The 27179-nt window shown below is 45.1% G+C and overlaps 1 protein-coding gene across 1 annotated transcript in view; it reads left to right on the top strand.

The window, feature by feature from the left end:
• The first annotated feature begins 1058 nt into the window (after positions 1–1058).
• The window catches only part of CTNNBL1 (catenin beta like 1), a 75851-nt gene continuing 49730 nt past the window's right edge, over positions 1059–27179 (top strand). The window contains exons 1-10 of the mRNA XM_029911778.1: positions 1059–1071; positions 1589–1839; positions 4133–4239; positions 9183–9322; positions 11837–11934; positions 15084–15177; positions 18137–18228; positions 21920–21992; positions 22226–22284; positions 23365–23513. Coding sequence (XP_029767638.1) covers positions 1059–1071; positions 1589–1839; positions 4133–4239; positions 9183–9322; positions 11837–11934; positions 15084–15177; positions 18137–18228; positions 21920–21992; positions 22226–22284; positions 23365–23513 — 1076 coding nt within the window. The remainder of the gene's footprint in view (positions 1072–1588; positions 1840–4132; positions 4240–9182; positions 9323–11836; positions 11935–15083; positions 15178–18136; positions 18229–21919; positions 21993–22225; positions 22285–23364; positions 23514–27179) is intronic.

Genomic DNA, 27179 nt, shown 5'->3' on the forward strand with positions numbered 1-27179 from the left:
CAGGTCTTGCCTTATGAGCCTGAAAGAATTAGTGCCTCCTGGGGGCTACATGCGGTGGAGCTGCAAATTCCCACTTGGAAGCCTGTGCTCTTATGGGACCTGGCAAGAGAGTGACACTTCCACTTTTTCTTCTCCAAAGCTGGTTTTTTAAATTCTCTATCCTCAAAGTCAGGAAGAGTCCTGATTGCATCGAAACAGTAGCTGCTACCTTTGTGGAAGTGGGCTGTGATTTTGAGATTGTAGATAAAGGAACAGCAAAGGAGAGAGTTGTGTTTTTGATGTCTGAAGAAGGCCAAAGAGGATTTTTCAGAAAAAAGATCTGCTTCGTACAATAGAAAGTTAGGTGGAAAACTATGGGAGAAAGATAGACTAGTAGGGTTATCATATCACAAATATCATGGAACCAAAACCTGAGCAGCTGGCAGAGGAGAGGAATTTTTAGTTAATTTTTTTAAATTAATACCTAGTTTACACAGACACCTGTTAAACAGTTGGTAGAAAATATTTTTGTGAAAGAATCAGCTGCTGTCCTTGCAATATAGGGCTGAGAGAGCTCTTCTTCCATCTCCCTTTCCCTCCAGCAAAAGGCAGAGGAGACAGGACTTAACGTTCCTATCTCTTAAGGGGGGGAAGTAGATTTTTTTTTTCTCTTAAAATCCCAACCCAAGAACTTTCAGGCTTTCTCTGTCCACCCTAAAGAAGAAAAAACACTGTGCCCTTCTTTTCCCCCCTGTGGGTCCCCTTTAATTTTGCCTAGTGAATGGGAACTGTTGGGAAAATAACAGGCAGTTGCAATCAAAAATACTATGCGCATGTAGTTCCCATGTCCTGCCTCTGCTGAGCTGCAGTACAGGTCCGTCTCATCTTACGCTGGGGTTACGTTCCGCAGTTAGCGCGTAAAGCGAAAACCGCGTATAGTCAAAATTACATCGAGTGTAATGGCAGGCGGAATCGCCCGCACTACAGGTACAGTATTTAAATTGTTTTTCTTTTTTTTTTTGGTTTTTGTTTTTGCCGACCGCGTAAAGCTCAATTTGCGCATGTTAAATGCGCGTAAGATGCGACAGACCTGTATACAGGCCTAATACTGCCCTGGGTGTGCAAATGATTCTGCATTAATTGGGCATCCAACCCAAGTGGATTTTGGGTACGGAAAATCATTCAGAATTGGGTCTTCGCCTAGGTGAGTCAGAAGACGAGGGTGCAGTATTGGAAATTCAGTGAATTCACCTCTAGGCCATGGGGTCATCTGAGAGTTGGCTCACAAGTGATACAAGTCCTTGGTTCCCGAGTGAAAATTTATCCACTTCACAAAACCATTGCCTAGTCAGCTTGGTCACCAAATCCTGCTTGGGTTTGGAGTTCCAGGGGTTTTGCATGATAAGGATGTGATGTCCTGATTGATGTTCATGAGCCAGCGTAGGGAAGAAGGTTGACACAGCTCTTGCTGGTACTGTTCATCTATTTATATGATATTAAACATCACTAAAGTAATCTCTATTTCAATTTTCAAAGTTGGTAAAAGTATTGTAAGCAAATCTAATTAGCTGTGCTTAAAATAAATAAGCTTTGTCTCTGGGGCTCTGAGATAAAGGGAGGCAAAAGTTCTTGTCTCACTCAGTTTATTTCCTCTTCTTTCTCTTACCTCAGCCCAACAGAGGGACAAAAAGGCCCCGTGATGATGAAGATGAGGATATCAAAGCACGGCGGAAACAAGCCAGTGCACGGGAGCGCAGTCGCCACCGAGAAGAGGAAGCTGCTGCACTGGAAGAAACTGATGATGAGAAAAAAAAACTTCTTCAGATGGTTGACAAGGAGGGAGAAGAGGAAGAAGAGGAGGTAAATTTCCAGTGTTCTGTGGGGATGGGCTGCCTGAGACGTAGTCGCCTCTATTCAAATCAGAGCCTTTTCCACCACATAAGTCTAATGAGAAAAATATGGGTGCTTTAAGGTTGTCTGGGCCCAAAACTGTCCCCTCTTTAAGAAGGACACTGTCAATACCATAAATCCAATGATAGTTCTAATTGTACCTATCATCCTACTCTGTGCAGTACAAATATTTGGAGGAAAAAAGGAGCCTGTTTTCTTAACCACTTTAACAATGGAAAATATGAAAATGAATGACACAATCATTTACATTTCACTCTGCTTGGATGATGAAACTAACTGGCCATTTTCAGTTCCTGGGGCTCAGAACATCACAAGGCTACTGTTTCCATGTCTCACCCTTCCCAGAATACACTCCTTTTAAAACGGGGCTTCTGAAATAATGAACAAAAGACCCTAAGAAGGCTTAGAAAAAACTTTCAAAATATAAACTCTCTGTTTTAGGTGTAAACTACTTGAGTCTACATCTAAAATTTGTGACTGGAAATAGCTTCTGGGTTCTTATTAATTTTCTAAATCCAGTAGTTTCATAGGTACTCTCAGCCTCATAGCTTCACCCACCCTCCCTCTCTTGCAAACCTTCTTCTGTAGGGGGAAGGACTTGGGCCACAGAATTAGGGTAGCAGCTTGGCACAGTTTCAGGGCAACTGCACCTGTTTTCCCCCTCTGTGGTCACCAAGGGCACTCACTTAAAGGCTTCTGGCTCCTAGCTGTCACTTCACCTGGGCGGAGACCTGTGTCTCATTCCCTTTTGATCTGAAGTTTTAATGCTGCACAGTTCCCAGTATTGCACTGTGATATCCTTGGCAAGCCAGTCTGCCTGAGGGCCGGCTCCTGCATTGTGCTTTCTCTCTGAAGGCAGTGACCAGTGTATTGCTCACAAGTATAAGTCGTCACACTGCATGTTTAATCTTGGGGTAAAAACATTACTGAGAAACAGGTAAAAACCAATATAAGTTCTTACAGACATACTAAAAATCTTACCAGAGATTACACCAACTCCATCCTAGGGCTCCAGTAGGTTTTAGTCCTTCCAAACCCACAACTGGGTTTTCCCCATGGTTACAGATTCACCTGCCTTAGAACCAGAACAAAGGCTGAGCAGTTCAGTCCTTTCTTTATACAGCTTGGGCCTTTGATCTTGGACTTTTGTAACAGATACTTGGTAGCTTCAAAAGGCTGGGTTTTGCATAACCAAAGTTGCGGAATTTGCATTAACCTCTCCCTAGGTATTCCCCTGGAAATCCACTTAACCCTTATTGTCCCAAAAGTCCATACTCCCAGTTCTTATGTCTCCCCACTAGAGAGGTTACATACAATCCCAGCCCGCAGTAATACATAAACTTAATAAAGGTCTTTCAAGGATATTGCAGGAAATTGCCATCGCTGTCACACAGCTATCAAGGGTAAATGATTTCAAGTCTTGGAGACAGAGACCCAGTGTGGGACTGGCCCTTCTATTAAGGGGCAGGGAAAAGATCATTGTATAAATCTAACACCCGGATTGCTATAAATCCAGGAGATAGACAGCAGGAAGTAACTGTTTCGTGTTTGATGAAAAACAAGTGACTTTTGCCACAGTGGAATCACGTGGGTTTGTAAAATATCATTGTCCTTTGTGTGCAGCATTTCTAACGTTCATCTCTGAAATCTCCCTCTACTTTCTGATATTGAACTATTGCCACTGCTGCTGTGGTTGATGGGTGAGACAGATAATGTGGGATTTCCTTAGTGTTTGAGTTGGAGGATGAATGGATCAAGCAAAAGCCTGTTGATTGGCTGGAATCTTGGGAATCATGTAGTGTGCAAGTTCCCGGTCTCTAGCAACAAGAATAACATCCGAGCATTCTGTTTTTTCCAGTAGCCCAAGGTGCTAGTATTTAAAAATCCCTTTAGAATCTAAGTGCCCTGATTGGTAGCTTAGTTCATGTCAGTGCCATTAAATAGCTTTTTTATTTACTGAGTAGATGCACTTGTTTATGCAGACAGTCTCTGTGGGTCTCATGGAAACATTTTGCTAACTGGACTTGCTTAATCTGAAAATGTGGCTCACACTAGAGCTATGTCAGCCTTCTGCAGTGAGACTTTTGGTGAGCTTCCTTCTCTGATTGTCATTTGCTCCTGGTTACTGTTCTATCCCCCGTGTATCCAGGACTGGCTCAGTTTGTTGGTTACTCTTACTTATTGCCAGGTTGGTGTTGCGTCCATCTCTGAAAGCTAAGCAATATTTGTTTTGTTTGGCTAGGATGAGCCTCTGGATGAAAGTTCGGTGAAGAAGATGATTCTCACTTTTGAGAAGAGGTCTTACAAAAACCAGGAGCTGCGGATCAAGTTCCCAGATAATCCAGAAAAGTAAGGTCATGTGCAGTCCCTGTTTCGCCCACTATGAGCCTTCCCTCCTTGCTTGAGCCCAAAGTTAATCTCTTAATCATAGATGCAGGTTCAGTTGTGTGAAAGATCATGTGATTAAAGGCAATTATTGCCAGGTATGACCTGTAAATTGTATTTGAAATTGTGACGGGTTGGATCACAGAAACCCCCTTGGGAACTGCCAACTGATGTACCAAGACTACTTCTGCCCCTGCTTTCCTACCCTGGCAGCTTGGGACTCCAGTGCCCTGCCTGGCTTGAGCCAGACCCGCTAGCCTGCTGCAAACCCAGATCCAGGTCTGAACCACGTCCCCTAACAGCTGTAGGCTTAATTGAAACCAGCTTAAGAAGTGATCCTGTCTTTAACACTCAGACACCCAACTCCCAATGGGGTCCGAACCCCAAATAAATCCGTTTTACCCTGTGTAAAGCTTATACAGGGCAAACTCATAAATTGTTCGCCCATTTCTACTGTCTCTCTAAAACTTTCTCTTCAAAGCATTTTTTTTTTTGAATTTGGCCTTTCCTTGTTGTCCCCTCTTTTTTCACCGATCTCTCCCCATTGTTAGTACTTTCCCCTCAGTTTCTCCACACTTTGATGCTCCTTCCTTTCCATGGCTTCTAACCTTGCCAGCCCCAAAGTCTAAAGAGGGCTCTGTTTACCTAATAAATGTAGGTGCTGGGAGTTTCAGAAGGTGAAGGGGTGACCGTGAATTTAAGGGTGTCTCCTAAATGGATCCATTTTTCTTCATAATTTTTGATACACTCAGCACAGCCAAATCATGTAACAGTACTACCAAGTGTGTATGTGAAGGGAATCCTGCTTCACATCATGGGAACTTTCAGAATACTCTACACTGAGCAAAAGGAGTGGTGCAAATCTGTTGATAATCTGACTCTTCCTATGAAGTATTTGCTGTTTGAACACAGGGAGCTCCCTCCCACAGTTCGTCCAAGGCTCTTGGATTGAAATCTGTGTGTGTCTGTGGCTGCAGTCACTCCTCATTAGTTCTTGCTGCTTTTCTCACAGTCCTGAACTTTGCCAGGCCCTGCTGATATGTGCTCTGCCACATTAAGCGGGGAGGGAGTTCTGACAGTGTGAAGCAAAAGAAATATTCTGTGACATGTCAGGCTGAATCCATGTCCCTTTTGCACATCTGAGTTCTAGTTTTAACAGGCAGTGTTGGTACTTGGTACTATGTTGTTGCCCTCTAGTTTGACCCTTTCTCCCGACTGGTGAGTCGCACGTCTGGGAGTCTAATACCCCAAGACAATCCCTTCTAAAGGTCAGAGCTTGCTTAGCGTGAGAAGCAAAGACTCAGTTCAGCAAGGCCAGTTTACAAAACCCTTCTTTCTGAATCTGAAGCAAGAGAAGAGAAGTTCAGTGTAAGCAAGTGACATCTCCACCACTTTCCTCACACCAGTACAGGGACGCTGGGTCTGATTCAAACTTACCCCTGTTCTGGGGATTGCCTTTATTGAACTTAAATTAAAGTAAACTTTCAGCCTGTTTTCTCCTAAGCTTGGCTGGAGCTAGGTCTCTGCCCCTGCCCCTATACTCCCTGTCTCACACAGACACCCAAGTCCTCTTGTACCCTTACTGGAGATAATATAACCCACACACGTTAACATTAAGATGAGTCAGCAGAAGAATTCTCTATGTAGGAACTAGCCTGCACACTTACTCTTTTAAACTGATATACATAAATTAGAGAGGGTAGGAATGCCACATCATAAAATGCTTTCGGGGCCCAGGTGCAGTGATATGACAAACTGTTTGCAGTGAGTTCTGAATCCAGTGACTGACTTTGCGATGATGTGAGCAGAATAGCAGGGGCCATTTCAGATTTTGGGGGGGCAACTTTAACTGTGATTCCAAGGGCTACTTGGGCACTTGAAAACTCTAGGGATTTTTTTGCAGATAATTTAGAAATTAGCTGATACGAGCACTGTTTCTAATTCCTATGTTAAAAAAAAAAAAGAGGATTTAATAAATATTAGACCCACTCAGCTCTAAAACTAACATATTCTCACATCTTATGTCAAATCACTTAAGGAACATTGGTTAGGTTTAAAATTTTAATGTACACCTCTACCCCGAGATAATGCTGTCCTCAGGAGCCAAAAAATCTTACCGCATTATAGGTGAAACCGCGTTTTATTGAACTTGCTTTGATCCGCCGGAGCGCGCAGCCCCGCCCTCCTGGAGCGCTGCTTTACCGCGTTATATCCGAATTCATGTTATATCAGGTCGCGTTATATCGGAGTAGAGGTCTATATTCTTTGTTACTAACTCTTGAATACAACATTTGAATCAATTGTAGAAAAATCTAGATGACTTTCTATCACTTTTTTGCAGTTCATCAAGCTTGGACTAGATCATTTAACTTTGGAAACATCCGACTAGGGCAAGGCCCTGTGAGTTTATACTGCACCTGCCTGGGGCTCTAGAGGTGTTACTTCACTACAAATAATAGACTAGAATCTAATCTTAAACAGGAATGAAACTGACACTTCCAAGTCACTTTCACAGTATTGCCAATCCCAAATGTTCAAAAATCATGAATCAGGCTCACCAAAAATCATGAGATTTGCTTTAAAATCATGAGATTATGTACAAATAACAGATGTGGTGATCTTCTTTTTATTTGTCTTCTGCTTTTTGAGCCTGTAGGGTGCACTGGGGTCACATTTTGGAGCTTTCTACACAGTCATGAGGTCTAGAAACTTACTTTTTCTTTAAAGAGGCTGAAATCATCAAAGATCCACTTGACTCCAGGAGCTGGGGCTTTAAGGAAAACAATTATCATGAGACTCATGACAAAAATCATGCATTGGCAACACTGCTTTTACTCTAGTTCCTTTCCAGAAGGCTCTTAAACACAACACTACAGCGACTGAGTTGCAGTTCTCACAGGAGGATATTTAAAACCAAACACCAAGAAAATTCTATATTTTAAAGTTGAGAAAAAAACCTGAGACTTCTGAAATATATCAAGGCCACTGCAGGCAGAAAAGGCAAATAAACAGGCACAGGAGCTCTGGGCAGCTCTTCCTTTAGAAAGAAAGTTGGAGGGTCAAATCTTCTAGTCCTTAATCAAGTAAAACTTTTATTGCCATCAGCGCCTCCACTCACAGATATTAACATCACAGTATGATCAATAAATATACACTTCATACTTAAATATCTGAGCCATCTTATCCAGAGTCACACAGCTTATATGCATTGGCTCAGGGACTGGATTTTTTGGCCTATTCTGAACAGCGCTGAGCACACAGATGGTGCCCAGTGAATAATGCAAATCATGACAATAATCGTCGGCTTTATGGACTCTTTGGTTGCAGTTTCTGTTCTTTGTTCTGGAATTGGCCTGAATACAGCTGAAACCCCAAGAATTTGAGGCATAAACACGTCGGATACTCATATGACACTTTCTCATTCCTTCTTTTTCTTGAACTCAGAACGAAAAATGACTGAACAAAATGGTTTTCAGTTAAAATGTAAAACTGCCCAGCAGCCGTTGCTCTACAACCCAGCATGGGGCAGAACCTGCCACCCCTTGGGAGTTAAGTGATCTCCTCTCATCTGACTCTCATTCTCCAGCCTTCCTAACCGCTGTGCTACTTTTCATGCTGTCAACCGTGACATCCATCCTGCGACCATTTGCTGGAGTCTCAGAGAACTGGCTGCCTTGGTTTTGCTCCCAGCTATCAGAGTCCTCTTTTGTAGCATGCAGCAGAGAGAGAGGCTGGTCTGCTGCATAGGGAGCTGGCCCTGAGAGACCTGGGTTCTACTCCCCCCATGGACTTCCTGTCTGACCCCAGGCCAGTGCTTTAAGGACAGAATTTCAAAGGCTTTTAGGCACCCGAAGATGCAGCTAGATATCTAGTAGGGTTTACAAAGCATCAAACCTAAGTGCATTTGAAAATCTCATTAGGTGCCTAAATACCTTTGAAAATTTGGGCTTTAGTCTGTGTGTGCCTCAGTGCCCCATCTGTACAATGGGGATAACAGCAATGCTCTACCTCACCAAGGGGCTGGGAGGAGAAATAGGTTAGACATTGTGAGGTGAAGCCTTAGATACTATGGTGATGAGGCCACATAAGTACCACAGGTAGAGTGGGAACTTCTCTGTACACTGCTAGTCCTGCCCTGGGTTTGACCCCTTCTTTTCACCTACACACCTAAATCTCCCCCTTTTCTGAATGTAACCTTGGCTCAATGCTTTGCTGTATTCTTGGTATTCTACTGTTCAGAATAGCCCCCTTCCACTTTAATTGAATTGTCTCGTTAGCACTGACCCCCCACTTGGTAAGGCAACTCCCATCTTATCATGTACTGTCTATAAATACCTGCCTACTTTATTTTCCACTCCATGCATCTGATGAAGTGGGTTCTAGCCCACGAAAGCTTATGCCCAAATAAATGTGTTAGTCTCTAAGGTGCCCCAAGGACTCCTTGTTGTTTTTGCTGATAGAGACTCACACAGCTGCTACTCTGAAACCTGTATTTTTTCTGAATCCCCCTCCTCCTCCTCCTCCTCCCCCCTCCACTGAGGGATTCCTCTTTTACAAGCTACACTTCCAGACCCTTCATTTAATCGCCAGCCCTTTCTTATCTTAATCACCTGGCCTCTGTTTGTAAACAAAATACTGACTCCCTGCCCCAGGGGCACCTCTCCTCTGCACAACTTAGATTTCACACGAATGCTGTGCTGTAGTTAAGAGCTCCACCTGGGAGCTCCCACACCTCCTGTAGGGGAATTGCAAATACAGTGGCACTGTGATGCCTGGATGAATGAGCCTTGGTTGGTGGGTTGTGTGGCTGCTTTGTTCTCAGTGTTGGGAAGGCGTGCGTTCTGCTGTGAGGATAGCTGATGCACTTGTATTCCCACTGACCAATTTTGCCCTGCTTCTGTCCACAGGTTCATGGAGTCTGAGCTGGATTTAAATGACATCATTCAGGAAATGCATGTGGTTGCGACCATGCCTGATCTTTACCACCTGCTGGTAGAGCTGAACGCTGTACAGTCTCTCCTAGGGCTGCTTGGACACGATAATACAGATATCCTTTCATTGTTAGAACACTTCTCCCAGGAGTAAGGCTTTCTGCAGGCACCTCTGCAATCTCTTGTGCTCCATTTTCACAGACTGCTAGATATTTTTTCTCTTCCCTCCCACCGCTTTAAATTTCCATCGTCTTTTGTTCACCTGAAACCCTTCTTTACTCAGCTACTCTCTCTCCTGAACATTTCAGTGTCCTTATTTTCCCCTGCCGAACTGTTAATGTACACGTCATCTCATTTGAGTAATTAGCCTTAATTTCATTTTTAAAGGTTTTGTTTGGGCACTCGTGTAAAGTGGAGGGCTAACCACAGACAAGCATGCAGTGCGCTTTCCTTTACAAATGCTGCTGAGGGTATGGCACCTGAATGCTAGCATGCATCCATTCATGCTATTTATTCCAGTCCTTGTTCCCCACAGGTTCTACCAGAGAACCTCAGTTTTGACCTATGTCTGCTGTGTACCAGTGGTTTGTCTGTCCTGAACAGAAGCACCATAACTGCACTAATCCCTTTTGTTGCCAGGACACCTGAGCTTCGGCCTAGGAGCAGACTGACACAAGATACTTGGCTTACCGGTGATGTGCGTGAGAGGCAAAGACTTTCAAAGTGGCTGTAAACTTCTATTCCCTCTTTAAAATGGCTAGTTTAACATAACTTGAAAAATCAGGTAATGGCTTCCCCCTCTTCCATTCCGGAGGGAGGCTGCATGTACTGTGTTTGAACCAGCATTAGTGAACTGATCAGGCGGCCTGGTCCAAGGCTAGGGCCCTGGATTGGGAGATGAGACCAGGGGCTCGCCGTGTGACTTAAAATCTCTCCGCCTCCTTTTTTCCATTTGTGAAAAAGCAGATGATAATGCCTGACACTTTTCTTAGGCCCTTTGAGATTTCCAGGTTAAAAGTGCTGTAAAAATGCTAAATATTTATTATTGTTTGAGTTAAGGATGTCAGTTTTCTTTTAGCAATTTTTTTCTTGCATTTAATACACTATATTTAAAAAAAATAGTGATACAATCTTTGCAAATAGATATAGTGATTATACTATAAAAACATATTTTTAAAATCTCATTACATTGCAGTTTTCATCAGAGAGCACTGTTTACAGGGTTGACTATTTTAACTTGCATCTAACATAACCTTGGTCTGCTAGAATGCTGATCTCTGCAAAACAGCCAACACCGCTGCTGTCTTATCTGTGATCTGTAATAGAAATTATTCTCAAGTATAAGGTTGTTAACAATTTACTGTTGTGCAGCTGGAAATGCCTCCCATGCATAACCAGTTTCATGGACATCATGGTTTAATATTTTATACTTTCACCAGAGATCTCAGGCTTTTTGTGTACAATGTGCACAGCACTGAAAGGTTATCTTGAATTTGTCATTCTCAGGGAAAACATCAACGATGGGGATTTTGACTGGGATCAGAGGGCTGGTTCACGGTGACCTTAAGAGCTGGAGCGTCTGGGAACACAGCTTGTTTTGTCCTTTCAGCCATAAAAAGATGTGTCTTGGGATCACTTTTGTTAAGGGCTTGTCAGTATTTGCACTGCTAGCTCCCCCTCCCTTTTTTTTATAAAGGAGTCAAAACTTGTTTGTCAATTAGTTTGGGGGCAAGAATTTCCTGGGTCTGGTTAAGTCAGGACTGTAACCTTAGTAAATAACGAAGTATATAAAAATACATTTCCATTCTTACACAAATGGATGCCCAGTTTATTAGCCTGTGGATTTTAAAGAGCTCCTTCAGAATCTTGTTATGTAGGACATCTTGACAACTGGATTTCTTATTCTGTCCCAGTGGGAATTGGGCAGGATTGATCAGTGTGTCTGAGAGAATAGGAAAGTGGGTGTAATGAGAGGGAATACGTCTAGCTGTACTAAAGAGCTGTGTAGCAGTCAAAAGAACCATGTGTTATGCAGCCCAGTGCTAATGAATGAAAATTGGGCTGGCAGGATCTTCGCAGTTCCTGTGGGGTGCATGGTTATAGAAGCACGCTCTCCTAATTGGGCCAGGCAGAAGAGGGTTATCACTCCACCGTCCTATTACGGCCTTGTTTGTGGGGTGCATGCTATGCCAAGTTAGCTATGGTATCATTGGGAGGATAATGCACACAAATCAAATTGCTACATTTTTCTGTGCTCCTAACTAGAGTTTTAACAATTGCTACAATGTAAAATGGCTGGTAACCAGTTGAACCAGCTCTAGAGTATTTAATTGGTTTTTAAATGACAAAAAGCAAATGGCACTAGGGAACAGTGAAATTGCCAAATACAACAAATAGATGATCATGTTGCAGTATTACTCCCAATTACTAAACTCAGTTAGTTTTAGTGCTTATGAAAACAAGGGCTGCGAAAGCAATGCTTGGTCTTCCTCTGTCGCTCTGTTCTGCTCGGCACACACTCCTTGCTAGTCCAGTCTCGGCAGTCGGTGAGCACACACAGTCACGTTGGGCCAAGTGTGAAGATAAATGAGGTCTTGATTATGACTTTGGTTATCCTTAACATCTCCCACATGTGTCCATAGCCGTGGTGGATCTGCTTCAAGAACTGACGGACATAGACACGCTCCATGAGAGTGAAGACGGAGCTGAAGTCCTCATTGATGCTCTAGTAAGTAGCAATTTCAGTCGCTCCAGATTAGGCTGATCAGTGGCCACTTTATAGAGGGGAAGGATGTGTTTATACCTGTGGCGTCAATGTTCCCTCTAATATTTCCCATCCATGTGCAGAATGAATTTTGTTATGTGCGCCAGTATGGAGGTGATGTGTGGTGGGGGTGGGGCCGAGGGGTTCGGAGTGTGGGAGGAGGCTCAGGGCAGGGGCAGAGGGTTGGGGTGTGGGGGGGTGAGGGCTCTGGCTGGGTGCATGGGCTCTGGGGTGGGGCCAGGGATGAGGGGTTTGGAGTGCAGGCTTCCCTGGGGCTGTGGCGGGGAGAGAGGACTCCCCTCAGCCCTTTCTGGCTGCGGTAGCGCCGGGGCCGGGGGACAGGTGCTTTTCCCTGGCCATGGCAGCTCTGGGGCTGGGGCCAGGGGAGAGCAGCCTCTCCCCACCTGCGCAGCTCTTGATAGCCTGCTGTGTAGCCGCGCAGCTTAGAGGGAACTTAGCCTGTGGTTCTCAGTGCGGGGCAGAACTGTCTTGCTCCTAGTCTGTTTGAATAATCCATTTTCTTTTGAATGGCTTGAGATACTGTGAGTACAGCCATGATGGGTTTCTTTTCTGGTATGAATGAATTCTTGGGGCAAGTTCCTCCTCTGCATCACCAGACCACCTGATTTTTGGAAGGAAGAGGTTGTTTTTAATTTGTTTTGTCTGGGGATGGCATGTTTCTCTGTGTCGTCTCTTACTGTGCTTCCTGTATTGTTATAGCAGGAGAATGAGGTCAGTTCGGTGACAGCAGCAGTGTCATATTGAATTAAATAGGAACTTGATACCTGCTCTTTTGCTTCCTTTGCAAAGCAGGGCAGTTCTCTGAGCTGCTCATACTGGGAAAATTGAAATCTGACATAGTTGGTTCATAGATTTTTATTACTTTTTTTTAAAGACCAGAAGGGCCATTTTGATCATCTAGTCTGACCTCCTGCATAATGCAGCCCATAGATGTTCACCCAATATTGCCTGCCTCAAGCCAACTAACAATGGCACGATCCTACCAAGGTGGATCTGACGTTGTTCTTTTTACACAAGCAAAGAAAATGCTCAAAATTCTTCATGTGTAAGCCGACAAACTCATCCTGCCACATACTTATTCTATGGGTGGAAGAGAATTTAATTATCCCTTATTCCACAGAGAGTAAACAGCCGCATGGCATGGTCCTGTACCAGTTGAAAAGGCACTACTACTGACGTCTTACTTTCCTTCATGAAGGAACTCTCTGTTTAGTTAACAGTACCGAGTGCCTCTCATCTGCTATGTTGGTGGGATACCCTCTTTTCCTGGTGTTTGGGCATGATATCCTTTGTTACAGCATTGTAGTAGAAGGTGAAAGCTCCCAGTGTGAGCAGAAGTATGTTGCAGGGAAGGGATGCCATTAGAACTATTTGTAATTGTATGCAAGAGATGGAGTCCATTCTCCGTTCAGGCAGTTTCTCCAAGTGAATTGCTGTGTTTGTGAACCGCTTGGTCTCTAACTATTATGTCGAGATTAAGGGGATAGGGGATTATGGTTTCTTAGAGGAGCAGGGTGAGAAGACTGCTGTATTCTTTCTCCTACAATCCCTCTTGCCTACTCGCTGTAATGTTGCCTTCCAAAGGTTAATTACAGTGGCCCTGAGTTGAGTTCCTCTGGCTGGCCTCTGGGCTGTTTTTAATTACTGTCCCTTCGTAAAAGGGTTGCTGGATGAATGAAATGGAAGAGGGGAGCTGATAGGGAGGGTTCGTTCTATAAAATGCACTGAAAGCAGTACATCGAACAAAAGCTCTTTCTGTGTGTTTCTTGTCACCAGCCCACAATAGCCAGGTTTGATTGTTCACTTCGAAAGAAACAGGTCAGCCATGTCATGAGAAAACCTGAGCTATCCGCTTCTAGATGGCTCCTTTATTTTAAGGATGTGGGCATCGCTTTGGGAGGCTTGTTTAGAGATTGTTGCATTACCTACTACAGCAAGCTAAACCCTGCTGTTACTGCATTCACTGAGCTTATAGAAAACCTGAGTTAGCAAATGGGATTTGTGATTGGGAAGACACTGTGCTTGCATTTCCCACTCTCTGTTTAAAACTGAGGATTGTCACATTAGACTTTAGCTAGTAGCAGGACTAAAGTAATGCTGTTTGTTTAGTGGGTTGGCCTTGGTTGGGGCTGGGATCCACAAACGTCAGAATCCGGATTCCCATTTCTGCTATTGACTTGCTGTGTGGCCTGGAGCACTTCATTTCATCTCCATGTATGGGGAGTGGAGATCTTAACAGAGGTGTTGCACTCCGAAAAGTACCGACGTGTTGAAGTATGTAAGCTCTCTGGGGCAGAGAGTGTCTTCCTGTATGTTGCACAGAGCCTGGGCTTTAACTCAGCCAGCTCAGCACGTGCGTAAGTATGACTCACCTTGTTGTGACAGAGCGTTAGCAGGCGTTAGATTGAGCTAGCTAACGTGAGCTTACATCACACCTTTCAATCCTAGGCAAGGCAATGCCCAAGTGAACGCTGTCCAAGGCTTCCCCCAAACTGCCATAAAAGTCAGATTCATTTTTAATCATTTACAGCTGGCTTTGGCCAGGTGGCTACGTGATGTCACACATAATGGAAGCCAAAACCATCCTTTTTTTTAACACCCTATCTTTCTGCACCTAGAACTAAGACTTCCCTGGGTGTGACTGCTGACCCCTTCACAGGCATTGTTTCAGCTGCTTTCGGACAGCCAAGGAAAAAATGCAGATAAACCAGCAATTGAAACTAGGGGAGCTGCTTTTATAGCAGCTGATACCCCGTTGGTTTTTAGTGTCTAGCACTTGGAAATTCAGGGAGATTATCAGTCAGTCAGGGTGATTTAGGGAATAACAGACTGTGACAAGGTTCATATTTTTCCTCCAGATGTTTTTCTGTTTTATCTGACACACAAATTGTCTAATTAAGAAGAACGAAGTGGTGAACTTACTTTGTGAATCCTTTGCTAGCTCTGAGATTTCAGAGCAAGATTGTTCATGTCTCCTGATCAGAGGCATGCTTTCTGGAGTGTTTTTGTTGTGCTTATTGATTTTCTCCCCCCCCCTTTCTTTCCCATCTCCACCCCAATCCTCTTTTCTCCATGTGGCCTCAATGACTTAGGTTGATGGCCAGGTTGTGGCCTTGCTGGTCCAGAATTTAGAGCGCCTAGATGAAGGTGTAAAAGAGGAGGCTGACGGAGTCCATAACACGCTTGGTAAGGGGATATGACAGTACAGTATCTCTTTCTGACACAGTCAACAGAGGGGCGGGCGTGTGTAGTCTGTCCCCGTTGTGAACTACCAGAGGGGGCAGAAAAGGCCTTGCGTGAATTTCATGTAATACTGCTTTCATTTAGCTGGCTAGTAATAAAGCATAAATCTGTTCAACAGATAACTTCATTACAGGAAGCTGTATTATTTTAAGAGGCTGCCTCCTCTTCATGTATTAAAGTATTAAATGTATTTTTCTGTGGTCTGCCAAAAGAGTATCTTCATTTACCACAGCTGTGTTTCTTAGGAATAAATGTGCCGTTAATTTGTTACCATCTAGAGCAGTGTTTCTCAAATGTGGATTTTTCTGCGGCCCAGCAGCCTCCTGGGTGGAGACGGGGGAAAGGGGGGCAAAGCAGTGGCCCCTCCCTGCAGCACCCAGCTGTTGCTCCTGGCTGCCTTGGTGTTTGCTTTCATCGCCAGCAGGGGACCAGCAGCCTGCACCACGCAGCCTCCTGGGGGCTCCGGGAAGCACCTCAGCAAACACATGGGGCCAGTGTGTGTGCGCAGCAGGCTTTGGGCTTCAATCCAGGGCAGTGGGGCTCCGGTTTGGAAAAATTTTCAGAGCGGCCACCAGTGCGGGTTGGTGGCCACACTCTTAAGCCACCAAAAAAATTGTTCTGAGAACCCCTGATCTAGAGCCCAGGAAATGTATCCTATAACACAGTGGCTCTCAACCATTCCAGACGACTGTACCCCTTTCAGGAGGCTGATTTGTCTTGCGTACCCCCAAGCTTCACCTCACTTAAAACCTACTTGCTTACAAAATCAGACATAAAAATACAGAAGTGTCACAGCCACTATTACTGAAAAATTACTTTCTCATTTTTACCATATCATTCTAAAATAAATCCATTGGAATATAAATATTGTACTTACATTTCAGTGTATTAGTATATAGCAGTGGTTTTCAATTTTTTTTTCTGGCGACCCAGTTGAAGAAAATTGATGCCTGTGACCTAACGGAACTGAGGATGAGGAGTTTGGGGTGTGGGAGGGGCTCAGGGCTGGGGCAGAGGGTTGGAGTGTGGGGGTGAGGGCTGCGGGGTGGGGCTGGGAATGAGGGATTCAGGGTGTGGGAGTGGGATCTGGGCTGGAGCAGAGGGTTGGGCTGTGGGAGGGGGTCAGGGCTCTAGGCTGGGGGTGCAGGCTCTGGGGGTGGGGCTGGGGATGAGGGGTTTGGGGTGCAGGAAGGGGCTCTGGGTTTGTGGGGCTCAGGACTGGGGCAGGGGATTGGGGCGTGGGCTTACCTAGGGCGGCTCCCGGTCAGCGGCACAGCAGTGATGCTAAGGCAGGCTTCCTGCCTGTCCTCGGACCACGCTGTGCCCCAGAAGTGGCCAGCAAAGGTCCAGCTTCTAGGCGGAGACGCACAAGTGGCACCGCGTGGCTCTTGCCCCTGGGCACTGCCCCCCCAGCTCCATAGCTGGTGCTCGAGGCGAGGACAGCGCACAGAGCCCCATGGTCCCCCCGCCTAGCAGCCGGACCTGCTGCTGGCCGCTTTCGGGGTGCAGTGCGGCATCAGAACAGGTAGGGACTAGCCTGCCTTAGCTGGGCAGCACCACTAACGGGACTTTTAATGGCCTGGTCGGCGACGCTGACCAGAGCCGCCACGACCCAGTGCCTTACATTCCGCGACCCAGTACGGGGTTGCGACCTGCAGTTTGAAAACCACTGATATATAGAGCAGTATAAACAAGTCATTATCTGTATGAAATTTTAGTTTGTACTGACTTGGCTAGTGCTTTTTATATTTAGAGCTCTGCATATCTGCAGATATCCGCTGACCATGTTTGTGTTTCGCGGATCGGATGTGGATACAAATTTTGTATCTGTGCACGTCTCTATTCCTGTAGCCTGTTGCAAAACTAGGCAAATATGTAGATGAGTTGATGTACCCACGAAGATGTACCCACGGAAGACCTCTGAGTACCCCCCGGGTACACGTCCCCTGGTTGAGAACCACTGCTGTAACAACATTACTTTGGGGGCCCTCAAACTTTTGTGCAATGTGGCGACTGTTTTGCAGAATGCTTCCATTCTGTCATCACCTTCCCCTCTCACAGTCACACAGTATCCTTTTGGCAACCACAGCAATGGCTTTATAACAAATCATATTAGGAAAATAGATAGATATTTTGGTTTGTCTCTTCATGCAAATGAAAACAGTGAGTGTTAGTACCTTGTGACCATCCACGTATGGCTCTGGGGGCCACAATTTGTTAACAACTGAGGTACTGTATTTGCTTATTTTAAATGTTCGTTATTGTTTCTCTGTAAAGCACAGTGCTTAAAGCAAATGAGAGGCTGTTCTCTGAAAAATTCTGTTTCTTTAGAGTAATCCATTAGGTGGGCTCCATTTCATTTTTTTACACACATACTTCTGTGGCCAGTTCAAATTTGACCTGCAGAACATTCAAAGCTGTGCTGTCAGGGACTTTTGGTACTCAATTAAAGATGTCATTTCTCTGGCTCTGCATCCTTCCTAAGACCTGGAGGAATGTGAGGCTGGAAGTAGGAATCTTTGTTTTGTTCACATCACTGCGTGGGAACTAATCTTTGTAATTCAGCCTTTCCCAGCAGGAGTTGCCACATGGGATGGTGCAGGAACTCTGGCTAGGAATGAGGGAAAGGTAGTTCACAGCTTCTTCAGACTCCCCCTGCAGGAGCTGGTAACACACGGTCTGAAGATGGATCACTGTGGAAATAAGAAAATTGAGACAGTGCCCTATACCTAGTATAGCTTAAATAAGACCTCTAACTTTGAAACAAGAACTGCAGCCCTTGGGAGGACATTAAAACTGACTGAGCAGTGTGGAGCTGGGAGAGGTGCCTCTGTTGGGAGAGGACTGGAGCACAAATGGAAACGAAATGGGCTCAGGCTGTGATCTGTATCTTTCTTGTCAGCGATTGTTGAGAACATGGCAGAGTTCCGGCCAGAGATGTGTACGGAAGCTGCGCAGCAGGGCCTCATGCAATGGTTGCTCAAGAGACTGAAGGTGAGTTTATTCCCCTTTCATCTTTCAATAATAAGCAACAAGCCAGTGACCTGGAAACTGCTGCGCTTGAGGTGATGTCCGGCATAAGTACCAGAGGCCCAGGGCTAGTATTGACTCTTTCATTTAATGCAGATTTCACAGTCCCTTAAATTTCTCCTTCCCTTCCACTCCCAGCACCTGTGAGTGCAATAGATTTCAAGCCTTCCCTCTTCCAGACTGGAAAATGTGCCTCTTGAATTTTTTTGTGGAGCACCAAAAATCAGAAGAACATGCTTTTGTATGCTAGCACCTGTGCATGGGGCTTAGGGAGTCTGTGGGGAAGTGTTCCAATTTGAGTCTCGGGTTGGTAGAGTTTCTGTAATAATTTGTGTTTTCTGAGACTTTGCTTTTCTGTTTGTTTCTCATGTGTTCTGTTTGGTAAATATGGCCCTGATCCTGCAATGAGAACCCATGTAGATCAACCCTTCTGCCTGCAAGAAGCCCCATTGATACCAACAGGGCTCTGCGTGGGTGTAGTAGTCCACCCTGGTGTCTGCAATTGCAGGATCGGGGCCTATGTTAGTAATTTTCACTTGTTAAGGCTCCACACTCCTTTGTGTGTAACTATTAGGATGTGGTGGGGAATGTTCTCTGAATCAGAAGGATCTGTGTTTTGTTTTGATTACAATGTTGCCAAGAAATAAGCCCAGACCATTGGTACCACATGTTAATGTTCTTCACTGCCGTTATGCGCTAGCAAGCACTTGTCTTCTGAGTCACATGTGTTCCTCCTGGTAATGCTGGTGGACAAGTAAAGAAAAGACAGCCTTGTTGACTGCTTCTGCAGAAAAACCAGTAGCGGGTAGGAAGGGGAAATAAATACGTCAGAGGAAGAGCCAAGTACTTAATCCTTTGCATGCCAAGGAGTGTTTGCCCAAGACCCACTTTGGGCTGGGGTAAGTTTAAGAAGGGTTCAGCATTTGGATGCCCACAAGGAAAATGCTGAGATGTTGTTAACCTCGAAGAGTCTGTTGAAAACAATGGAGAGTGCATGAAAACATCCCGTATGAAATAGCAGGTGAGTCTCCCTTAAACAGGGGGGTGTGGGGGTGCTGCTGCAGCCAGTGAGTTAACAGCCCTATTCATATGCTGAGGGCATGCTAGTGGTCAAGTCCTTGCCTTTGTGTTGTTCAAAGTTAGCACCTCTAGCAGTGGAGAACCTCCTCCTCTCTCCCCCCCCACCCCAGAACACCTTAGTCGTCAAAAGGCAACTGAACCACAACATATATTCCACCAATTGCATAAGTCTGCAGATGTTCCTCTGTGTCCCTTTCGTAGTTGTTAGCAGAAGTAACCTATCATTTCTGACTGCAGGTGGTAACATAATTATGTTTCTTTTGGCTAAAAACAAAAAAAAGTAAAGCTAATTGTATTCCAGGCAGGTATGTACTAAATGCAGACCTACTCTCTGCTATGTAATTACTCTGACAGCTGAAAGACTTAGAAACTTAGGAAAGCAAAATAATCACCACTTGGATTCCCCTGGTTAGTGCAGCCGAACGTGAACGCTGACAGGCTGGCAAGCCTGGTGCTGAAGGCAGGCATTGTCTTCATTCTGACATGTTTTAATTTCTGTGGGGTGTAAGTGCAATGTGGTCAGGCAGTGTTTGCTGTTGTTTACAGCTGTCATTGTGGGAAGGTGCACACTAATGAAATTTCATTCAGTGACCTTTGCTTTTGGCAATACTTGGCTGATTTGAACGTTTCTGCCACCGCAGACACACGCCTGCCCCCTCCCATTGCTTCAGTATTGGATGGGAAATACCTTCCTTGCTTTGTGTGGGCTTTTGGTTCTCTTTTTATTTATTTTTTGGTCAGTGAGTGAGCCCTCAATCTGTTAAGTTGCATTGCAGTCCTCGAGAGCGTGCTGCTGATTTATTCCCCGAACGCATTCAGGCTTCTTTTGAGCCAACCGCGTTAGCCCTTTGCATGCAAACAGATGTGCTGGTCCAGGACCACATCGTGGGCTGGGATAAGCATAAGAAGTCTCCGTCCAGTCAGCACCTGCAAGCAGGATCTTGTTTTTCCCAAGAAGTGGCGTTGATGAGTTAGTAGATAGTGCCGGTTCCAGGAGAAGAGAATTAAGCCAGTGCCTCAACATGTGGTAAGGGCTCTGTGCTGCTGGAGGTCCCATCCTCAGGAGGAGACGTAGGACAAAGGCTCTGGCCAGAGGTCTCTAAAGAGACCTGGTTCTTTCACAAGATAAAAGATATGTGAACTTTGGTTTCCTGACTGTATTCTAACTTGGTTAATTGCTTTCTGTCCATCAAAACGCCCTCAAGGGGAGAAGTTATATTTTACTTCCTCATAAAAATTGTGTTGTGTTGCTAGTGTGTAGTGTGTGTATCACCCAGGAGTCACTCTGGGTCAGAGACAGACTGTTATTTCCTAGCGCCTGTCTCAACAGGGAGTTGGAATGCCCCGATTTCATTGGTTACTCTTACAGATGGCCCAGAATGGCTGCCATGCTCCATCTGCAGAGCTGGCAGACGATTGGTATGAAGAGCTGCAGTCTGTAGAGCGCTTTGGGATCTTTCTGGGGAAAAGGCTTAGTGTAAACAGTACATTGGGGCCCCTTGGTGCGTCCTACTTTTCATTATTGTCACTGGATATTAGTCTATTTTGTTCTCTGTAAAGTGGCAACAGACTGAGATGATTGGTCCAGACGACACCTTGCGTAGTGACTGCTCCCTTAGTGAAGCTGCAGGTAGCCGTGTGTGGCAGGCAGAGAGTGGCTGGTGACAAACACTATTTTAAACCTAACCCTTTTTGTGTTACTACTTTTTTCTGTGTGTACAAGGGAAGATTAATGGCCCGGCAGTGGAAAGTAAAAGCCCTAAAGGAGGCTGCCTGTTTTGTAAACGCTTTTAGTGCTTCTGAACTGTTACTGTCCATCTGTAACTGTTCCCTCCAATGAAACTACTTGGTAGGTAAAACTGGGGGGTTGAGCACGATTTGTGATCCCAGTCCAAGGGTCTTGCCTTTCTTCCGAGAAAAGAGTTCGAGGCTGTTCGCTTTCATCATGTCCGAGTGACTGGAGTGTTCGGGCAAGGTGTGGGATTGAGACCCAGAGCCCCGATACAGTCTGGGCCGTGGCACTGCAAGAGTCTTGCATGCTGCCCTGCTTCATGCATCTCAGGCCCTTGTCAGGGTGTGTGAGGTCTGTGTTTGCCACTGGGTAGCTTTACTGTGATTCATTTGACCCTAATTCAGTTCCTGGTGAGGTGGATATAGGTTGTTCACACTGGGGTGAGGATACGTGCGTACAGACCTATGTATAATCTTTATTTCTGTAAGTGGGTATGGAAAATCTGTCAACACATTTCTCCCTATAAGTGCCCAGTGGCAGGCCATGTTCAGCATCCCAGTTTGTAGACTTTCCAAGCCCACTGCCAGGCGTACTTGGTTACACAAGCTTTTACCTCTGAGGATATCGGCAGGGATCAGAGTTGATTTGATTGTTTCTATTAAATCAGTGAGAAGAATTAATTTTTTTCTTGGCACTGAGTCAGATTGTAAGATTATTGCTGTTTGTGTTTTGTTTTAATCGTTGCTCATGTGTTGAATGATCTGCTTAGCACGTTCTCTACATCAAAATAAACACCCAGAGCAGTGCCCCTGAGGGGTTTCTCATCCTTGTTTTTTCCAACAGGCAAAGATGCCTTTTGATGCCAACAAGCTGTACTGCAGTGAGGTGCTGGCCATTCTGCTCCAGAATAATGATGGTGAGATGCAGCCCTGGTATTGATATTCTGTTAGGATAGGATCCAGGCTTGTTTCAGATCATGACAGCACTCTTCTGCCTCTGGCTTCCCCTTGCTTTCTCTCTCTCTCTCTCTATCTGCAGCTTTTGTACTCTGTCAAGCTGTATTGATTTTGTTTGCTGATGTATCAGTGTTAGACGGCTGTAAAATCTGACAGTTAGCTTCATTTTTTCCTCTCTTTTTTTCCCCTCTAGACAACAGGGAATTGCTTGGGGAGCTGGATGGGATCGATGTGCTGCTTCAGCAGTTATCTGTGAGTAATTCATTTGCTTCTGGTCTGCCATTGAGAGACTCACTGATTGGGGTTGAAAATAGTGGTGAGCAAAAATAGTAGCAGGAGTGGAACAGATGCTAGGTATTGTTCTGTCTTGGCAGCTTGTATACATTGTTGCATTATAATGCTCACTCTTCAGCACTTTCACAGTACTTTAGAAACTTCCACTGGGAGCTCACCCTCCAAGACCGATGGGGTTGTCCCCATTTTAGAGATGTGAGTACTGAGGCACGAGAGAAGTTAATGGTTTACCTAAAGCTACATCAAGACTTGGAGGTAAAGCGAGGATTAGAACTCGGGTGCTCCTGGGATCCTCTGCTCAGTGCACTAGACCACATTGCCTATTTGCCCTTTAAGGGGGTTTACTCAGGTTTGTATCCTTAACTACTACTTGTTCGCTGAAGTGAGAGTGACGTGCGTGGGTAAGGTCTAGGCTCAGGCTTATATTTGCTTCACTCAACAGCAACTTCTGGTGTTCACTATCAAGGACTGTTCAGCTGTATCATAGTCATTGAGGCTTGCATACAGAGAAGGGTTGAGGAAGAAACTAAGCAAAAAACCAGGAGTAAAGACTAGTGACAACAGGGGAGGCCTTGTCTTTGGGGTGCAGAAGAAAAAAATCATAGGAAAAACTAACAATTATGAGGAATTGTTGGGCAGAGATTGGTTGGGAGGAAGTCAGGAATGGCATAAGTGACTATTGAGGGATGCTAGTGGGGTCGTGGTAGGTTGGCCAGGTAGGAGGGTCCCGCAGGCCGGATGTGGCCCACAGGCCGTAGTTTGCCCACCTCTGCTCTAATCCCATTTGCTAGCAGCCATTTGGGACATGGCAATAACAGTCAGTCACGCCAAATGGAATGAGAAAGGCGCAGAGATATGGGGGGGGTAATGCACCGAGAGGGTGGTTGCTACCATCACAGTTGCAGGCTTGTGCAAAATTGTAATTTACAAGTTAAACTCTGAAGTTTTGCCCTGCGAAATGTTAATTTGTGTTTGATGTCAGTGTTCATATGCAACCAAGTAAGGGCTTACATTTTTTTTGTCCCCTTTGGCATGCAGGTGTTTAAACGACACAATCCAAGCACGGCCGAGGAGCAGGAAATGATGGAGAACCTGTTTGACTCTCTCTGTTCCTGTCTAATGCTGAGCTCCAACCGAGATCGCTTCCTGAAAGGGGAGGGGCTACAGCTGATGAACCTCATGCTCAGGTACATATATCTGACTTCTCGATCTCATTCACACTTAACCACAACAACACATGCAGCTTGTGTCCAGACACCTCTGTCCTCATGCTCTGCCTCTTCTCTTCTCCCTCTGTTTTACTTGGATCTTCTCAGATCCATAACTCCTTTTCCTAAAAAAGCCAAAAACCAAAAAACACACACTCTACTACTACTCCCCAGCAACCTCTCTGCCACAAGAGGAGTTGGAAAAATGTCCAGCAGCGTCAACAAGTGAACCACTAGTGAAACAAATTGTGTGGTGTCTCCCTGCCAGCTGGTTGCTAAATGCACCTGTAATCAATCCAGGTACTAGTTTGGAGGACACATTCCTTTTTGGGTTATACCCCTTTGTCCCAATGCAATACTCCTCTTTGATATAGCCAGAGATTCTTAATGTGCTTGTGTCTCCATCCAGTCCCCTCTCTCACATCTGAATATCTCACTGATATAATCCTCCATCCATCTCACATCCCTGATAGGTCTGTGGAACAATCCCAGTTCTGAATTTTATGCACAAAAAGTGATTTTTTTGGTGAAACTTCCCCTAGTGAGGCATTACTGAGATAAAGTAGCTGCTGGAAGATGCAAGTATAATTCTGTCCTGGAAAATCAGGTGAAAGAACACTATAGGTCAGTCCACTAACCCACTAAGAATTTGGACTCCTACAAAAACAGACTACAGGTTGTGGGGGCCTCTGAACAGTGTGCTTTTTTTTTTGTATCCAGATGTTATCCTCGCAACATTGATTGACCAGATTGGTGGGGTGCTTTTGTGAAAGCTGAGGTGAAACTGCTTTTGGGAAATGGATATAAATGTGCATTTCCTATCCAGGCACATTTTGTGTCACACCGTAACTCTCCAGTCCTCCTCCTCCCCTCTTTGCTGGTGAAGCGTATCTGCTCTGACTTGACTTGGGCTCTGCCCAAGCCTCACAATTGCATGTTGAGTAGGCTGTCTGTCCAGTTCTCCCTGGTGCGCTGAGCTGCCTGTGGAGGCTGCTAGCAAATGCCAATGAGAAATGATGTATTCCTGCAGTGTATGGCCGGGTAATGTGCAGCAGTGGGGAACTGAATAAATAACCAGAAACGTGGATTGTTCAGATAGGAGCGCTGTGTTTTCTTAAGGCTAATTAAAGAAAAGCTCCAAAGCCAAGGACAAGGGGGAAGCCTCCCCCTGCCTCTGTGTTGTTTCTAATACTAAGTGGCTAAGCTAGTCTTGCGAAACTAAATATCTGGAGTACTTGTGCCACGTGGGTGGGAATTACCATTTGGATTTTTAATGGCTTTTTTCCCTTTTTTGGAATGTGATGTTTACCATCTTCTTCACCAGGATCCCAGCTGGAAACCTATGACAAGGGGAAAATTTTTCCCTTGACACTTTTCTTTTTCTAGTGGCCATAAAGGAGCAATGAAGGACAGAGCACAATTAAACCGCCAGCAACATCTGTGTTGTTGCTGCAGTCTCTGAAAGGAGTTGCAGTTTTGGAAATATGGCTCCTCACCCAGAGTGGTGAAAGGGGAAAAGTAGGACTTATCAAAGCTTGAGCAGGGCTCTGGATCTTCACATGTTAGTCAATGATAAAGGGGACTGGATTGCTTGTGAGGCAGAGCCTTGAACTATTCAAATCTAGCACAGGTCAGGAGCAGCCAGAAGACATTGTCATCTGGCTTTTTAACCTGGCAACAGGAGTTGGTGTTCTGCCTGATTCCTTCTAGACAGATGTTCACATCCCCAAACCACCATCACACATGGCATCGATTTGTCTCCTTGTTGCACGTTTCAGAGGGAGCAGTGATTGGCTGGGCCTGGAGAGTGAACTACTCACCGCTCGCTAAAAGTGGTTCCTGTAGGTCAAGGTTAAGGGCACCGAGTGGGAGCTTTTATTGCTGCCACCTGTGCTGTCTGTTCTGTTCCCTTTCTGTGGGCTGGGAGTCCGACCCTCTCACTAACAGTAAAATAATTACTTCTCTCTTAAAGGGTATAAAAGAACTTGAACATACACAGTTCACTCTTTCTGTGCTGCAGACATGTCCTTTGATTCCCATTTCTAATGCATGTTTCTTAACACCTTTTTGGTATGGGTTTTTTTTTTAGGGCTGTCAAGCAATTAAAAAAATTAATCCCGATTAATCGTGCAATTAAACAATAATAGAATACCATTTATTTAAATATTTTACAGTGTACAATGCTCACTTTATATTTATTTTTGAGTACAAATATTTGCACTGTAAAAAAACAAAGAAATAGTATTTTTCAATTCAGCTAATACAAGTACTGTAGTGCAATCTCTTTATCATGAAAGTTAAATGTACAAACATAGAATTATGTAAAGCAAAAAACTGCACTCAAAAACAAATCAGTGTAAAACTTTAGAGCCTACAAGTCCACTCAGTCCTGCTTCTTGTTCAGCCAATCACTCAGACAAACACGTTTGTTTACATTTGCAGGAAATAATGTTGCCCTCTTCTTGTTTACAGTGTCACCTGAAAGTGAGAACAGGCATTTGCATGGCCCTTTTGTAGCTGGCGTTGCAAGGTATTTACGTGCCAGATGCGCTAAAGATTCATATGGTCCCTTCATGTTTCAACCACCATTCCAGGTGACATGCATCCGTGCTGATGACAAGTTCTGCTTGATAACGATCCAAAGCAGTGTGGACCGACGCATGTTCATTTTCATCATCTGGGTCAGATGCCAGCAGCAGAAGGTTGATTTTCTTTTTTGGTGGTTTGGGTTCTGTAGTTTCCTTATCAGAGTGTTGCTCTTTTAAGACTTTTGAAAGCATGCTCCACACATCATCCCTCTCAGATTTTGGAAGGCACTTCCGATTCTTAAACCTTGGGTCGAATGCTGTAGCTATCTTTAGAAATCTGCTGTGACAGCGTTCTTAAAATGAACAACATGTGCTGGGTCATCATCCGAGACTGTTATAACATGAAATATATGGCAGAATGCGGGTAAAATAGAGCAGGAGACCTACAATTCTCCCTCAAGGAGTTCAGTCACTAATTTAATTAATACATTATTTTTTTAATGAGCATCATCAGCAAACAAGCATGTCCTGTGGAATGGTGGCCAAAGCATGAAGTGGCATACGAATGTTTAGCATATCTGACACGTAAATACCTTGCAATGCCAGCTACAAAAGTGCCATGTGAATGCCTGTTCTCACTTTCTGGTGACATTGTAAATACGAAGTGGGCAGCATTATCTCAATGCTCCCTTATAACATTGTTTGGCAGCCGCTGCTTTGTCCACTGTTTGCAGAAAGACCAGCTCTTTGGAGCTAGCTGGTGGGGGCTTGGAACCAGGGTGGGCCAGCAGCCCCCCTATCAGCTCCCCGCTCCCCTAAGTTCCCTGTGTGGCAGCTGCCCAGCAGGCTATCGGTTGTCTGGCAGTTCAGCTTTCCCTCCCCCCACTGCCATGTGCTGCTCCTGCCCTCTGCCTTGGAGCTGCTCCCGGGAGCCTCCTGCTTGCTGTTCAAGGGGGGGGAGGGAGACGTGCTAATGTAAGGGTGCCCCCCTCTCCCCCCGCCCCCCCACTCCTTTACCCCATCCACAGAGCAGGAGGGAGTGGGGACACGACAGGGCTCAGGATGGGGGGTGTGACGAACTGGGTCTGTTCTTACTGTGGTCTGTGAATGCTGACAG

Source organism: Terrapene carolina, unplaced genomic scaffold (assembly GCF_002925995.2).
Source record: "Terrapene carolina triunguis isolate 2854851 unplaced genomic scaffold, T_m_triunguis-2.0 Scaffold130, whole genome shotgun sequence".
Classification (NCBI taxonomy): Eukaryota; Metazoa; Chordata; order Testudines; family Emydidae; genus Terrapene; species Terrapene triunguis.